General features: G+C 43.1%; 1 protein-coding gene and 1 long non-coding RNA gene across 3 annotated transcripts; both read left to right on the top strand.

Annotated features, from left to right (window-relative positions):
- The first annotated feature begins 2,029 nt into the window (after positions 1 to 2,029).
- On the top strand, positions 2,030 to 3,217 carry LOC123115742 (uncharacterized). Its single transcript, XR_006456712.1, has 2 exons — positions 2,030 to 2,061; positions 2,728 to 3,217. It is a non-coding gene; the product is annotated as an uncharacterized lncRNA (long non-coding RNA).
- Positions 3,218 to 4,240: 1,023 nt separating this feature from the next.
- On the top strand, positions 4,241 to 12,207 carry LOC123110538 (TNF receptor-associated factor homolog 1a). 2 transcript variants are annotated; one of them, XM_044531080.1, is made up of 13 exons: positions 4,241 to 4,462; positions 5,300 to 5,518; positions 7,037 to 7,148; positions 7,369 to 7,457; positions 7,549 to 7,617; positions 7,701 to 7,830; positions 7,984 to 8,142; positions 8,264 to 8,627; positions 8,945 to 9,057; positions 9,400 to 9,547; positions 9,768 to 10,207; positions 10,277 to 10,400; positions 10,512 to 12,207. In XM_044531080.1, exons 2-13 carry the CDS (start codon positions 5,335 to 5,337, stop codon positions 11,946 to 11,948), a joined length of 3,369 nt encoding a protein of 1,122 aa, XP_044387015.1. In that variant the 5' UTR covers positions 4,241 to 4,462; positions 5,300 to 5,334; the 3' UTR covers positions 11,949 to 12,207. The 2 variants fall into 2 exon arrangements, with proteins under 2 accessions (XP_044387015.1, XP_044387016.1); XM_044531081.1 differs by having other exon boundaries at positions 5,300 to 5,515.
- The last annotated feature ends 5,136 nt before the right edge of the window (positions 12,208 to 17,343 follow it).

Below are 17,343 nucleotides of genomic sequence, written 5' to 3' on the forward strand. Positions count from 1 at the left end.
TCCAAAGAGGTGACATCCATACAATAATTAAAAAGGTAAGAGAGCGACAAGAAACAATCTTCACCCTTGGCATTGTTGTCAAACATTTGTTGCCCTTTTATCCTCCTTGCCTTTTCTATCCCTGGTCTTGACCTAACGTAGGCCGTGGGTGGTGCCACAATTAACAATTGATTGGTTTAATGTGCCCTAGGAAATGTAGAGGCAAACTAGGAGTAATTCAATGGAGGCGACATGCATATAATAACTGACAAGGTAAGTGAGCGACAATAAAGAAACTCCATCCTTTGAACTACCGGCAACCTTTTTTTGCCCCTTTCTTCTCTCTTCTCTTTTTCTCTTGTTGGTTTTGACCTAACCGAAGACGTAGGTGGTGCCACAACATGCGGCTTCCTGGTCCGATATGCGCCGACAAATGTAGAGGTATACTAGAATGACATTAGCCCAATGTGAGGCAACATTTGTGTAATAACCAAAAGGTAAGTAAATAACTAATCTATAATACCTAAATAATTCATCCCCACTATATGTTATTTCTCTCGACATGCAAGCTATCCACCTCAGCACACCTTCCACGTCATCGTTCTTTTACTAACTTACATACGGGACCAACTACTACAACACCGCTGCCACATAAGCTTCAGTTACTTGCTATATGGACCCACCAAGTTGGGCTTACGGGCGTTCTCTAGCACCACCGTGACTACCGATTGCTTTCCCGGTCCAACCCTTCCACCTCCACGATGCACTACCTTGCTTATCAGTTCATCTTCCCTGAAGCGGCTCTTTACTGCACCACTGTCCCTTGCGTGCCTCCCACGATGGACGCTCCATACGAAACGGCAACGCGGCCCTCCGTTATCCTATTTATTATAGTAGGATTGCCGTCCCGCCTGCACGCACGTATGCGCTCGAGGATGTGGGCGTCGCTCGTGAGATTCCCTCCCATGGGAACTCGGGCGTGGAGGCGGGGACACGCCGGTCTCCTCCACGATGGCGTATGAATTCACGGCCAGAGAGGGACTCGCTCTCTACAGGATCTCACCGCGGCCGGAAAGTTAAAAATCAGGGAGGGTCATGCCGTGTCCCGCGCTCTGGTCGACCTCACCAATAGTGGCACCGCATCCCGTAGAGGAGAAGGGGGAGGAGTATTCGGAGAGGAGATGGTGGCCTCGCCGATGAACAACCTGGACGACAGCTTCCTCATGCATATCTTCGGCTACCTCGACCCGATCCCAGGTTAGGTTTTGCTTCCGGCACCTTAGCAGGAGAGACCATCTAAGAGGAATCAATAGCTGCTGTTTGCGTGTGTGTGGTCGCTTCTCTGCATGATTGACTATGGATTCGGGTGGATTCGTAGAGAATTAGTGGTTAAGTTGGAGTTTGGGCCCCAAAAAATTGGAGGTTGACCTGCTTCTGTTGGGACTTGGGAGCAAGATAGGATTCTGGAGTGATTTTGTTGCATTGGTACTGATTTCACGCGGCCCTGTTGCTAAATTAGTGGGATTTGGTGCGTCCGGGCGTGGCTCCGCATCAATCAGGACCCTGTCTCTTTCCCCGCGTGCATGATAGTATAACTCCATCCTCCTCAGGTACCACCTCCTTTCCCTTACTCTTCCATAATATTCACTGGCTCCCAATATAGGATATTACTATGTCCTCCTGATTTTCTCCTTCCCCTCTATTTGTGCTTTCTCCCTCCAATTATCACAACCCTGCATCACTTGAACAATATAGGCCCCATCAATTCCTTCCTATATGTACAACTGATTTTGTTGGGAGAAATTTTGGTATGCACTTCCATTAGAGATTCTATTTATATTATTATTTTTGTTTGTTTATGCAGCAAGTACCACACATGTCATGCTGCCGCGCGCGATAGTCTACCAAAGTTTAATTCCCTATCTTTCCCATTGGTTTATGTTTTTCTTAATCTATGTCAAGGCTGCAGGTCTATTTGTTTGTGCAGATAATTTGATTATTGACCTACCAAATTTACAGGTCCCGTATGTCTCTATCTGTCCTAGCAAATGATCCATCGAGTGCGTCATAACTCATAGCAAGGTGCCTGGCAGGCTTTATTTTCTTTGAACATGATATGCTTTATCATATGCGACACAGAAACATCTACTGGTATGCTTTATCATATGTGACGAGTAAACACCTGCTGGAAAGTAGTCTATTGTCTAAGAAACTCTTTTGTTATGAAGTTGTACCTTTTTGCATGGCAATATCGGGACATTCTATTTAGTGACTTGCGAGTCATATGTCTACCTATGTTGATGTAGTTCTCAATCGGAATGTATTATAATCTTTATCTTACAACAGTATATTTATATTTTTGTGCAGCTGACAAATTTGTTCTGATGCTTAGCATTCTCTTTGCTACTCAGACATTTTTTGTGTTCGAGTTTCAACTCAAGTACCATCACTAAATTTGTCCCATGTCAATAGTAGTAATCACTTTTGACACCCAAATGAAAGGTTTCTGATCGGGTGTGAGAACATTTCGAACATCATGTTGAATTCAGTTGCTATCAGCCCGTCAAGCATAGATATGATGACAAGATCTTCAAGACATAGCTATTGTGGTGACAGTAAATGTCGTTATTTATCACCACAAAGTTGCATCCGCTGATTTTTATTTGCTCTATTTAATCTCACAACATCAGAATTGCAATCTGTATGTAACATTTTATCTTACCTTCTTAGGTTTTTGTTTCCTGTCAGGTATATCAAGGATGGAAAAAGCTCATCTACAAGCACTTACATGGCACAATCATTACACAATGGATTAGATATCGTTCTTTTATATATTACATCATAGGATTTCTTATCCGTCAGTACGTGTAATAAGCTTATACTACCTCCGTCCGGATTTATTGGTCCCCATTGTATTTTGTGTTAAATTTTAACCATAGATTAAACTAACAAAATGTTTACGCATGTCACCAAGCATTATTTGTTTTTAAACTATGTTCAAATACGAATCCAATGAGATAATTTTTTTGACATGCATTAACATTTTGTTAGTTAAATCTTTAGTCAAAATTCGGCACAAACTACAAAAGGGACCTATAAACCAGGACGGAGGTAGTACCTTATAGCTAGCTGCCACAATATTGTGTATTGTCACAGCTGTACTCCATCACTGTGTCTACCATCCTTTTTATTTCCAATATACAATCACATCTATTTATAAATTAGCTTTATAGCTTTACATAATGTGCTTATAAGTCCCGCAACAACGCGCGGGGTATCATCTAGTTTTTTTTTATCTTCCATGCCATTATCAAGTGAAGGTTGCCCTCTTCTCCTATCCCGCTTTCTCTCTTGTCGTACTTGACTCGAGTGAAGGCATAGGTTGTGCAATGGCTTGCGGTTGATTGCTTCGATGTGTCCCCCCGGATGTATGTTCATATAAAGATGGTTGTAGCCCAACAGCGATAATGGACGATTCTACGAGGTGATGGCAGTGGATGTTGAGTCGGTCGAGGCAAGGCCAATGAGAGAACAAGAACGATTGTGGTGGCGGTACGAAGGTACGTTGAATACATAGATAGAAGATGATAGAGGTTAGGGAAGGACATGTGATGTATGTAAGAGAGATCCATGAGGTGGATGCCTCTAAGATCATATGAGAAGTAAGGACAACAATTGTAAACGATGTGAAGGTACGACGAATACAGAGAAAGAAGACGATACAGGTTAAAGAATTGAGTGATGCCAAATGGATGAGTGAACCATGAAGTGGATGCCCTCGGAATTACATATACGAAATACAAGGACGGAACTGACCCATTCTAGTGGAATGAAACCATAACTTTTCATTCCATTTTTTTGAGCATATTTTTTTTTCACTTCAAGGTCATAGGAAAGACAATGGCAACAATAACAAATAATACAAAAACACACCGACCGCGAAGAAAAAAGACAATATATGGTAGAGAAAGGAGACGATAGAAGTTAGAGCACGGCAGGGACGGACGGACGGACGATAGAGCACCATGAGGTGGATCCCTCCGAGCACCAACTATCGATCGGAAAAACGCCATTGACATCCCGTGGAGCTATGTGCCCTAACCGAAACGCTCCCGAGTGAGACGCAATATTGTGCGGTAAGCAATAATGCTTCCAAATACGACTGGCTGGCTCATAAAAAAGTAAAATTAATGTTGACGCGCGGCCACGCTATATATACCCACCCCCATCCGGAAATACCCAACAAATCATTTCTTGGTAATCCTGAGCCGGAGCCGGAGCCTGAGCCTAAGCCTAGCTTAGGCAGCCTCCCTCCCTCGCTAAACCCGATCCGATTTCGTTACTCGACTCGACTAGGGCGCACGCACACCCCGCTGCTCCCTTCCCCTCCGTCTCTCCCCCCCACCCCGCCCCTCCCTATCTCCTCCTCGACGAAGCAGCTGCCATCGCCGCCGCCTCCGACGTCGACGACAGCGACGTGCAGGTAACTCTCGATCCCCGGGCATGTCTCCTCCGACGCACGCACGCCGAACGGCACCGGTCTGAGGCGAGGGACGGAGGTGAGGTCAGATCCGGACTACGCGGGGGGAAGGGTCGAAATCGGAGGAGATAGATTTTGTTTTCTAGGTTCCTAGGCGAGGCGAGCATTGCCGCGCTCGCGGCCCCGATCTAATCTGCGCGCGTACGTGCGTGCGTTCGTGGTCTCTCTCCCAGTTCGTGCCCCGGGGAGATTGCGTTGGGTTCCGCGAGGGGGCGCGTCCTTGGATTGCCTAGGTTAGGTTAGGTTGGGCGGCGACGGGCGCCTGGGTTTAGCTTAGCTGATGGTCTCGTGCGTCAGCTCCTCGCGGGCGTGCGCAGTGACTTTTTATTTTCCTTATTAGCTGTTGCAGGGGCAGGCGTGTAGGGCGATAGCGATAATATAATTAGCCTCGGGGTAGATGATTTAATGCTGCTTAAGTTTGTCTCTGCGGCCTCAAGATTCAGTTTGTTGATGGTTCGTAGACTGACCATGGTGTCCTCTGGAATCTATGGGTGGAGTATTTTATACCTCGTGACAGGAACTAGTTCTTGTTGGATTGGCTTGTGCTCCGGCGTTACCCTTGTCTCCGATCAGATCGCATCCTGTGCAATGCCAGCTTTGTATACATGACTTATTTGCAACTGCTTGTTACGAGATGTGACGCTGACGGACTAGTGAAACCCTAGTTGTTTCCGCTTTTGGTGTCTTCGGGTGCTAGAGTTTTAGGTTAGTCTTTTTTATGTTCCTTTTGATATTGATGCTGAGGTTTGATGACTATATGGTCTTAATTCATTGTTGTAGGAAGGAAAAAGGCGAACCCCATACTGGATAGGTTAATGGCTGGCACTTTGGTCGAAGATTATACAGGGGATGGTAGATCCTCGTCAACCGAGGACTTGCCAAGTGATCAACAAAGCCATTCTGGGGAATCTTTAGCTGAGTGGAGGTCAAGCGAGCAAGTTGAGAACGGAACACCATCCACTTCACCAGCTTACTCGGACACTGAAGATGATGATTGTGGTGTGTTGTTCACTTTACCTTGCATTTGTTCATATTACCTGTTACTGCTTCATTCAGACATAGTTATTTTAATATATCATTTTCCAGTTTTACCATCTTGCCCGTGACCTATTTAGTCCTCATGAAAGTGTTGTCTCTATAAAAGTAGAACATTTGATTATGTTGTGGTGCTACATAATACATGTATAACTCCTGAATCACTGCCCATGGCTCCATGCACTATAATGGATGATAGAGTTTAATTTATCTTTGGTAGGTTTAGGACAACTATCCTGTGCAAAGTTGGGCATGTACGTTCTTCTGTTCTGATTGAACCAGTTATGTTTTTTTTGAGGGAATTGAACCAGTTATGTTTTGTGCTTCTGTGGATCAGGATTCATGAGTTTGAAGCAGTAACAAATAGTTTCATGTTAATTTTAAAACATAGGCTTATGAGTCGTTGCATGTAGTTAACTAGGCAAGTTTATGACATGCAAGCTTGAGGAGTCCACAGTTCATGCCAAGTGTTACATGATTCTAGTGCTGATCAACTTGTAGATATCTTATATTAGTTATAGTGTCAGTTTTTGTGTTATAAGGTGACTGAAATCTACAGACTTTCGTGATGCATTATTTGCCGATGAGACATGCAACATCATTCATAAAATAACTCACATCAGAATGCCAGTTGAGATTTCATTCAAATTACAGTGGGATTGTTGAGATGTGTACCACGATACATTAGCTGAAGCATTCCTTAGCTTCAAATTCTTGAGGTTCTAGAGTTATTTATTGGAAGGAAGCCCAATAGTACTTCGCCGAACCTTGAGGTTGAAACTAAGTCATATGTTTATCAATTTATTTTTGGAAATGGCAAAAGTAATAATGGAATACTGAATATATATGGTTTGTTGTACTAGCAAAATAGTTTCGGCACGTTCAAGAATATTTACTTATTTATGGAGCCTTTCCCTACATTTCTGTAAGAGGCTGTTTCCAAGCTTGCCTTTCCATAATCTCTCCCCCGCTGAATTTAACGGGTGGGGCCCAACCCGTCTTTCCATTTCCACCTCACGCCCATTTGCTTAAACAGGAAAGTTTACTTTGTCAGAAACCGAGCGTCTTAACGAGCGCGCGCGAGATAGCAAGGCCCTAGAATCACAGGGCAAAACACTAGCAGCTCCAGAACTGGCTGGGCACAATGCTGTGAATTTGGAGTGGTATGGGATGGCAGCGTCTACATTCCATTTTGGTCGCGAAACGGAATGGTCTTAACTGTTTCGGCTGGAATGGCACGGAACTGATAAGTTTGTTTTATATTGCCTTGTTTCATCTTTCCTTGTTTATTGAGTTGAAAATCAACAAAATGATTGAGTTTGACTAGTAACCTAGGTGGTTCACTGACTAGTCTGGCTATACTATGATAGAAGTTGAACTTGAATGTTCTGATAGGTTGATTTAGTTCCAATCCTTGTATAATTTCTTAAGTTTTTAGCATCGACAATTATTTAACCTGTTGCTTTTATTTTCTTCTAATAGGGCCAAGGCCTCCTGAACTTTATGGAAAGTTTACATGGAGGATTGATAATTTTTCGCAAATCAACAAGAGGGAGCTACGGAGTAACTCCTTCGATGTTGGCGGTTATAAATGGTATGATATTCATAGGGTACCAAGAGGGAGCTACGCATATAACTTGGACATTGTATCCATATATATTTTGCCAATCTTTTCTCTATTTTTATATGCTTTGTGATCTGATATGTAGCCTGCTAACTTTCAAATGTCAATAAGTGTCATGTTCGAGTTAGATATGTGTTTTCAAGCTTTTGTTCTGCACATCACATGTTGATATCTACTGGTTGACTTTCAGGTACATTTTGATTTATCCACAAGGATGTGATGTTTGCAATCACTTGTCACTCTTTCTTTGTGTTGCGAACCATGATAAACTACTCCCAGGTAAACGAAATGTTCCATGTATTACCAACAAACACACTTCTTGATCGCACTACGTTATCTTGAATATTATTATTGTTTGCTTTTATTTTAGGATGGAGCCACTTTGCGCAGTTTACAATAGCTGTAATTAATAGAGACCCTAAGAAATCTAAGTATTCTGGTGAGTTTGTTTCCACTATTTTTGCTTGGCTAGTAGTTTTGGTTGACCTTTGCACATGAAGTTTAAAGAAAGTGGCATTTCAGATACGCTGCACCGGTTTTGGAAGAAAGAGCATGACTGGGGATGGAAAAAATTTATGGAGCTATCAAAATTACATGATGGCTTTGTCATTGAGGATGTTCTTACCATCAAAGCTCAAGTTCAAGTTATTAGGTATCTGTTCTCTGTAGTTATTTGGCATCCATTTTCCCACTGTGGGTTAAACCGCCTAGGGCTGGACTTTGGTGTGGCATCAGTTATTTTTGGAATTGAGAGTATATCTTTACTTTGCATAACCATGTCTGCTTCTGCATTGTGATATTTGAGGGAGAAGGCAGATCGCCCATTTCGTTGCCTTGATGGCCAGTACCGAAGGGAACTAGTTAGGGTGTATTTATCAAATGTGGAACAAATTTGCCGGCGATTTATTGATGAAAGAAGAAGCAAGCTTTGCAGGTTAATTGAGGATAGACTGAGATGGTCCAGGTTAGATAAAGATATATTTTTTGGCTACTGTGTAACCAAGCACGTGTTAGATAAATATTAATACAAAATTTGTTTGTGTTGTGCCATTCCATTATTAAAATGTTTAATTGGTGCGTTGCAGTTTCAATGCATTCTGGCTAGGCATGGATCCAAGTATGCGGCGGAACATGACAAGGGAAAAGACTGACACCATATTGAAAGTTCTAGTGAAACATTTTTTCATAGAAAAGGAAGTTACATCAACCTTAGTAATGGACTCGCTGTATACCGGACTGAAGGCTCTGGAATATAAGAGCAAGAACCAAGTGGGGTTGTCCAAATTAACAGAGACAGATGCTCGAAGCACTTCTATGGTGCTTGTTGAGCAGGATATGTTTGTCTTGGCAGATGATGTGTTAATTTTGCTTGAAAGAGCTACATTAGACACACTGCCACACCAACAATTGCCTACCAAGGATGAAAAAGCTTCACAGAACCGCACAAAGGTATGCATTCTTCTATTCTACCAGCTTTACAGGTCATTGGGTATTGACTACAGATATTTTCATTTCATCTTCAACGTCTTAATTTGGAGCACCTTTTTCATACCATCCATTTTATAACCATTAGATGCCTAATTTTGAGGTTGTGTTCAACAAACTAAGCTTTCCTAAACAATACTGTTTTGAGGTAGGATCCAAGAGTCATTAACTTGTGCCAGGATGAGTTAAACTAGCAAAAGAAGGTTCTTATTAAGACTTATTTCTCGACGAGTTCTTGTTATACTGTATGTAAGAAGTCCTAGCCAATTCTGTGATTATAGGAAAGCAGCTCGGGCGATGACTTCAACAAAGACTCTATTGAGCGCGATGACAGACGACTTATAGAGCTTGGCTGGAAGACACTAGAATTTTTTGCCTTGGCTCATATATTCAGGTGAGAAGTTTTCTGCAGTTTAACATGGCCCTCTAGGATTCGTATTTTGCTCCACAATTGTGGAACAAGAGTCAGCAACTTGAAATATCAATTGCCAGCATTTGATGCTAGACTTGACCTTTTTTTTCTGTTACTTTGGTACTTTGGTGGGTGACTATCCGGTTCTAGTTTTACCAGTTGTGGCAAGCATACACCAGATATTACTTATTAGATATTAGATAAACCTGTTTCCATATTATTTTTCTTGGGAAACAAGGTGTCCCATGATGAAATTCATACATCGTACAAGTCTTGAGTCAATTATGATCTGCATGCACATGTTACTTATAAGTCTTGAATCAGTCGAATTGAAGTGGCATACCAAGAGGCCGTGGCTTTGAAGCGCCAAGAAGAGCTCATCCGTGAAGAAGAAGCTGCTGGGCTTGCAGAAATCGAACTTAAGGCAAAGCGTAGTGCTGCTGAGAAGGAAAAACGTATCAGGAAAAAGCAGGTTTGGTTTCTTCCGCTAGTGCAACCATGTCATCTTATTTTGTCATTATAGATTTTATCTACCTTGCCAAATGGTTTCTAGTTTTTGCCATGTTCTTGCCGGAATCTATTTTGATGGTGCAGTAGGAGATTGTAGCGTTGGCATCTAATCTATTCTGATGTGCCTGTCCTTTTTTATTAGTCGAGGAGATCTTTGATAATGTTTAATTTCTCTCGCTCAGGCCAAACAAAAGAAAAACAACCGGAAAAATAATAAAGGAAAAAATGAAAGGGTTGACATGAAGGAAGTAGCTTTAGAGGGCAGTCCATCAGATGATAGAAACCCTGATGATTTGTCAAGTCAAGCTGAAGAAGTGACCTCAAATCCTGACAATCCTGACGAAGCATCTGATATCTCTGATAACAGAGATGATAATTCTGAGGTGCTTAATGTTGATCTTGAAGACCGTGAATCCAGTCCTGTTAATTGGGAAACAGATGCTTCAGAAACTCGAGGCATTGTTCCTGAAGTTGGTGATGTGCAAAATGAGCAATCAGGAAAGAGGGCTTCATTTGTTGATGATAGCTCGTCTACTTGTTCATCTGACTCGGTTCCTTCAGTTATCTTGAATGGGTCGAATGCAGGTGGTGCCTGGACAAATGTCAAATCCTCATCCAATAGGTATAATTTTATTTTATTACTTCTCATTTTTATCATTTGGTATTTACCGTGCTCTATTTTGTGATTCAGGGGGAACAACCGGAGGAATAAGGATACTGATTTGCGAACAGGGCATGCACATGGTGGATCAAATCCAGCACCCAATGGCAGTTATGGATCTAGCAACTCAAAGGACATGAGACCTGAAGCTGGGGTATGTACCTGCCCAGCAGCCTTTTCATTTAGTTCATTCTTGCTATTTTTTTTCTCAATTTTCTCAAGTGTTCTGCTTGGCTGAATAAGAATTCAAATCAACTCATTTCAGGATGACAAAGTTGTGTCACAGAAGAAGCAAAATGCACAGCGGCATGTTGATGTTATGAGCCCCTCCAAGTTAAGAATGACGGAGTCTTCCATTCCTTCTGTGAGCCCTGTTAAGAAGCAACCTATCTTCTCCCAGCAGCCAAAATCTTCACTAGAAAGTACTAACAATCTGAGTTCCCGTGCAACCGAAGTTTCAGCTGCTGCAGCTAGTACTACCACTACCAGAACGGGTGTGGCTTCCACCCCAACTGTTCAGCTAGTTCCAAATAAAGGACCTCCGTCTGTTCCTCCAACTCATAATGAGAGGTCAGTTCCAGTTGCAAGTCGACCTCTGCAGATACCTGTGCCCACCAAATCTGAAACTCAGAAGCCAACTTCTCTAGTAAATAGCTCTAGTGCAACCAAGGTCATTACAGCTTCAAGGCCCTTGAGTGCCCCGCAAGTCCCTGCAGCAAAACAAGTGGCACCTGCTGTTTCAACAGTTCAGACTGCACCAGTTCTTTCTCGTTCGAGGAGTGCAGTTGGACGGTTGGGCAATGAGCCCTCTGCCAGTGCTCCTAGCTACATTCCCCGGTCATACCGTAATGCCATGATGGAGAAAACTTCTGTTGCAAGCGGTCTTACTCATCAGACTAGTTCCTCAGTGCAAGGAGTTTCACACTCACAATCAATGTTTGCATCATCTGCTTCCATTCTGTCACCAGATAACTCTGCTAGGACAGAAAAGTCATCATTGGAACCTGGATTTACGTTTGGAACAGTGAAGCCTGAGTCACTCAATCAGTACCAGTGGAGAGAAGATAGCTCACAGCAGGCAAGCTGCAGTAGCAGCAGCAGTAATGATCATGGTCTACTGAATTCAAGTGTGGGCAATGAGTCTGATAAGCTCAATTTGAATGGAAGACCAAGAAGCAAGCAGCTGTTGTCTGAAATTTCGACCAGATTCACTCCATACCAACCGCAAGGCCTGGTCGGCGACGAGTTTCCGCACCTAGACATCATCAACGACTTGCTGGACGAGGAGCTCGGTGACAGAAGAAAGGTTCTACAGCCGGGGTTTGTTCGGCAGTTCTCTATGCCGAATAACGTTCCCAATAACGCCAGCACACCTGATTATGGCATGTTTAATGATCAGTACCTGTTTGATCAGTCGGAGCAATACTATGATGAGGAGCTTGCACCGTACTACAGTGATCTGAACGGTGGCCCTCAAGGGCTTAGGGACAGGAGTTATTCACAGTTTGATCTCCCCTCATATTCAAACAGCCAATTTGATGATATGGTGATGGGCCAGTGGCCATACAGCCGCGCCGACAACTCCATGCCGAACTTCGGGGCAGACATCAATGCCTACCCCTATCAGTCGAGGGATTACCAGACGACCTCAGCGAATGCAGCAAGCCGCTACCCATCCTATCACCCTGGGAATGGGCATTGAGCCCTTTCAGAGATGAATAATGATTGCAACCGTAATAATGCGTTGTTGTAGTCCATGCTGTTTGCTTCTGAGCCGAGTGTAATTGTAATCCTTCCATAGAGCTAGTGGTCTTTTAAAGAAATGCTTCTCAGTTCCTTAATAGCTATGTTTCTTTGCTTGATATATTTCAGTCAGTTTTGCCCTGTGCCTGGTAAAGAATATCAAATCAATTACATGCATACATAGTTACATATATTGGAGCCTTGCATTGTTTTTGCTATTGAGCTTTAGAATGTTCTTCTTTTGTTTCTTACGCGAGTGTGTGCTTAGCATTGTTGTTTGTCTGGACAGCTTCCATAGAGTAACAGCTAACAATTTTGAGACCAACAAAAATAATAATAAAGCCTTTTAGTGCCCAAATAAGATGGGGTTCTAGCTGAAATTCATAAGATCTTGCAATCAACTCATGATTTTGAATTTTTGAGAGTTTATTTGATTTTATTCGCTAGTTTATTTATTAGTTAGCTGAGTAATTAGAACTGTAATGTTTGTTTTTAGTTTAGGTATTTAAGTCCAGAAAAATGTTCACGAGGTCACTAATAAGGCCATATAGCTACGTGAATTTTTCTGAAATTTTTAGGATTATATTTATATTTATTCGTGCATTTTTAGTCTTTGGAAAATTGTTTAAAAAAAAAGTTTTGAACTGGGCCGGCCCAGCTCAAGCCAGGCCTTGGCCTAGCTGTGCACCGCCTCCGTCGACGGCTCGGGACAAAGTCCCGGGTGGATCCCGCGCCGTGCCGCCGTCGGACTCCGGTGGAGTCTGAGCCAGACTCCTCCCCCGCCACCGCCTCGCCTTGCCCCTCCCCCAAGCAGGCCGCCCTGACCCCCTCCTTAAATAGCCGCCCCGGCCCCCTCTCTCTCACCAAGCCACCGCCCGCCGCCGCCGTCGCAGCTCTTGCGCCGCTGCCGCACTCGCAAACCGCGCGCCATCGCCGCCGCCGCCGCCGAAGCTCCGCTGCCGCGCCCCGCCGCCGTCGACCCCGCCCCGCCGCCGCCGACCGAACGGTATAAAACCGATCCGTTTCACCAGTTTTCTTATGGTTTTTTTGGGTTTATTAATTATATCGGTCTAATTTTTTACTAGTTCGCTTAATTAGCGAATGTTCACTTGTTTAGATCTGTTAACGAACGTTTTCGTTCGTTAGTCGCTATACGCTCGTCCGATATATTTTTCTTTTTCTTTTTTGTTTCGCCCAGGGACATATCCGCGATAGTTTTATCGCAGTTTAGCCCCTGATCTTCAAATTAGCACAACTTTTAGCTCGTTTGCCCAAATTAGATGAAACCAACGCCTAAATCTTCAGAGCGATCTCACCTATCCAGTAAACCAACTTGAACATGATTTTGACAATTTAAAAATTTGAGTTTAGTTCAGATTAGTATTTGATCTTGTTTTGTTTGTATCTTGAGTTTCGTAACTTCGTTTGAGTTGATTCTTTTTGCAAATCGTAGCTAATCACATGTACCTACTGTTAAGATCTAATCCACATAAATTTAATGCTGTTAGAATTTGTTTTCTGTTTAGTTTAGTTATTGCTTGTTTGGAGTTTTATTTGGATCTTTTCTCATGTTCTTCTTGCGTCGTTTGCTTGATTGCTTATGTATGCTATTGTTTGTCTACGCTAGATTTTTGGGAGTGCAAAGCTTGTTACTACGAATCCCTAGAGTTTTCCGATCATCAGCAAGGCAAGTTACACTTTGATCATACTCTTCAATACCCAGTTTTTACTATACATTAGTATTGCACCTCAAATATTTGCATGAGTAGGATTGGGAACATGTGGTTTGGTTGTAGTACATGAGGTAGGAACCTATTACCTTTGATCACCCCGGGAATATATGTTATGCTCATTTATTGCTTAGCCATGCTCGTAGACGGGGATTGGATCGTGATGTACATGGAAGTTGTGAGAGATAATAATTTTGGATAACATTAAGGTGACAACTTTAATACACATCTGGGTGGATTGGTTGGGGCACCTGGAGAAACCAGTGCTTGCCCATGGGAATCCCGGAGTACCCATGTGATTTTCCCTCGGTTCGCCACCCAGGCTCAAAGGGATCATATGATATTTCATGCCTACAAACTTCCGTGTGCAGCCACAAGCCCTTATGGGCTCTGGCATAGTTGAATAAGTTGTGTGAGCTCTTAAGAGGTGGACTAGCAAATGTAGGGGAAAGTAGGTGTACCTAGAGTAGAGAGTTAATGCTTCAAAAAGACTATGTCTCGATCTTTCGATCATGGATGCGATCGAGTCTTGTGGGGAGAAGTGCGCAACCTCTGCAGAGTGTATAAACTAATTATGGTTAGGCGTGTCCCTGGTTATGGACATCTAGAGTATCTAGAAGTGGATATTATTGTTGATCTCATCACTCTCTAATTAATGAATTGGGTTTAATGATGCTACTTGATTAATGGTGGGATTGAGTTGGAGGAACCTTCTCAATATTGGTATAACTTTGTAGTAAATAAAATTTATTCCTTTGTTGTAGGGAAAAATTAGCTTTATGCAAAAATATTAACTTTAGAGCCTCCACCAGCCAAATATGCATGTGGATATAGTTTCTTGCATTCATTTGCTCTACAGTGTAACTCTGCCAGCGTATTCCATGTGCTGACCTACACGGCTGCAACGTCTCATGTTGCAGACTTTACCGATGAAGAATAAGGTGTGATAGGTCATTGTCATGCACTCGGCTATGCCTTTGGAGTTGATGGACTCATTTATCTTCGAAGCTTCCACAATTATTTAGTGCTAGTATCGACTAGAGGGGGGGGGGGGTGAATAGGCGATTTTTATGAAAGTCTTCAAAACTTGAAAGTTTCGAAGACAAACAATCGAAATGCCCTAATTGAGATGCAGCGAAAGATAAACTACTGTAAGCAAACCATAGTCAAGTATGCAATGGTGTGAAAGCACAAGACTAATAGCAGCTAAGTAGTAAGGATCAAGATGGAAGATAGTATGAAGCCGATCAACGATAGTAGTCAAGCAATGAAGTCAAACAGGTATGACAGATAGGCAATGACTTCACGAAGACAAACTTAAGTAAATGATGGAAAGGGATAGAACCAGTCGCTTGTTGAAGACACATGATTTGTTGGACCAGTTCCAGTTGCTGTGACAACTGTACGTCTGGTTAGGGAGGCTGAGATTCAACTCAGAAGACCGTGTCTTCACCTTATTCCCCTTGAGCTAAGGACACCCAGTCCTCGCCCAATCACTCTGGTAAGTCTTCAAGGTAGACTTCCAAACCTTCACAGACTTCGTTCACCGGTCCACAATGACTCTTGGATGCTCAGAACGCGACACCTAACCAGCTGGAGGATTCACAGTCCTCAAGTGTAATAAGTCTTCAGGTCACACAGACAGAAAGACTTCAGTGATGCCTAACACTCTTTGGCTCTGGGTGTTTGGGCTTTGTCCTCGCAAGGATTTCTCTCTCTCAAAGGCTTCGAGGTGGGTTGCTCTCAAACGACAAAAGCCGTGCACTAACTCTGAGCAGCCACCAATTTTTGGTGTAGGGGGTAGCCACTGGGCAACCCAACCTGATTTGTCCAAAATGACCCTGGGTCACTAAGGAACTGACACGTGTTCCAATGGTCAGATTTCAAACACACACGACAACTTTACTTGGGCTACAAGCAAAGCCGACTCATCCAGCTCTGGATAAGATTTGCTCTCATTGTCTTCGCTCGAAGACATAGGATTTGGGTTGAGCATCACTTCAGTCACTCTGACTTAGTTCACTTGGACCCCACTTAACAGTACGGTGGTTCCTATGACTCAACAAAGAAGAAAGGAAAGCAACAAAACCACACAGTCTTCGCGCTCCATAGTCTTCACGTAATGTCTTCTCATGTCATAGTCTTCAATATGAATATCTTCTCATACCACCATTGTCTTCAATGTCTTCATACAATTTTTAGGGGTCATCTCCGGTAGGTAAACCGAATCAATGAGGGACACTACCTGCGTTATCCTGCAATTCTCACAAACGCATTAGTCCCTCAACCAACTTTGTCGTCAATACTCCAAAACCAACTAGGGGTGGCACTAGATGCACTTACAATCTCCCCCTTTTTGGTGATTGATGACAAACTGGTTGAAGTTTTCAACGGGGATAAAGTATGTGAAATTGTAAAGGATAGGGTATTGTCTTCATAAGTAGCAAGGGCTCCCCCTGAAGATGTGCATATAAGTAATTTGCTTTTGGAATGCAAATGCACATGGCAGGTTGTACTTGTGGAGATCCTCTTCAACTTATGAAGATAATTCATCATGCATGAAATGATATAGCAAGTAGAATGACATGCATAATGAAAAATGGACGTCTTCAGAATGATCTAAGTGCGGAAGTTATCATCGCACATGCGGAATTTATCATCGCATCACAGTAAAGCAAATAAGTAGCAGACGACCATCGAGTTTAGGTGTTACAACTCAAAGAACCAACTGTTTCGAAAGCAAGAGTTGTAAGCACGAGGCAAAATATAATGCAACCGCCCATATGAACCCGCTTGAAGACTATCAACTCATACACTTCTCCCCCTTTTGTCAGTAATGACCAAAAAGGTTTGAAGACATAGAGCATCTACTCGTCCTCATGAGTAGGTGAAGCAGCAGGGTTGTCGTTGTTGGTTGGCGGTGCAGACGTACTTGGCGCAGTGTCAATGCGTGCAATAGTAGGAGGCGGTAAAGTAGCATCATCTTCATCATTGACCACTCTGGCATTCACAGTTGCCGCGGAGGAAGAATAGTCAGAGTCTTCAAGGGATGGAGTTCGACGTAGGACAACAGTCCATGGAGGAGTGGAGTCAAACTTGAATCTTTCATTGAAGCCATCGTCTTGAAGATCTGCTTCAGCACTGAGCAGCGTCAAACTCTTCCATGATCTTCGGCAAGTCTCGTGAGCAACAAATTCATTCTTGGTGGCAAGATTCCGAATGCGATTGACGTCCACCAAGAGGCTGTGCATCTGTCTCTTGAGCCAATAGTGATGCTTATCTTGTTTCTGATGAAGTGCCACAAGAAGTTCTCGGTCATTGAGAACGCGAGAGCGCTTCCGAGGCCTCTGGTCAATGGTGCTTTCAGTGGCTTCAGTAGGTGCACGATGAGGCAGACGAGTATTTCCAGCCATTGGATAGATTCGTGTTGCTGCTTGGACGCCTTCAATGGGTTGAGTGAAGCTTTGGTGCTCGACATTCTGAAGACAAAGAGGCTTCTTGGCAGGGTCAGACTATATGGCTTCAACTGACATATCAACCTCTGGTAAAAAGATCAGATGATTGCGAGCAGAGGGTTGATAGTTGACAGATGAGTGTCGCTTGATGAGGCGCATGACCCATGGA

Source organism: Triticum aestivum, chromosome 5B (assembly GCF_018294505.1).
Source record: "Triticum aestivum cultivar Chinese Spring chromosome 5B, IWGSC CS RefSeq v2.1, whole genome shotgun sequence".
Classification (NCBI taxonomy): domain Eukaryota; kingdom Viridiplantae; phylum Streptophyta; class Magnoliopsida; order Poales; family Poaceae; genus Triticum; species Triticum aestivum.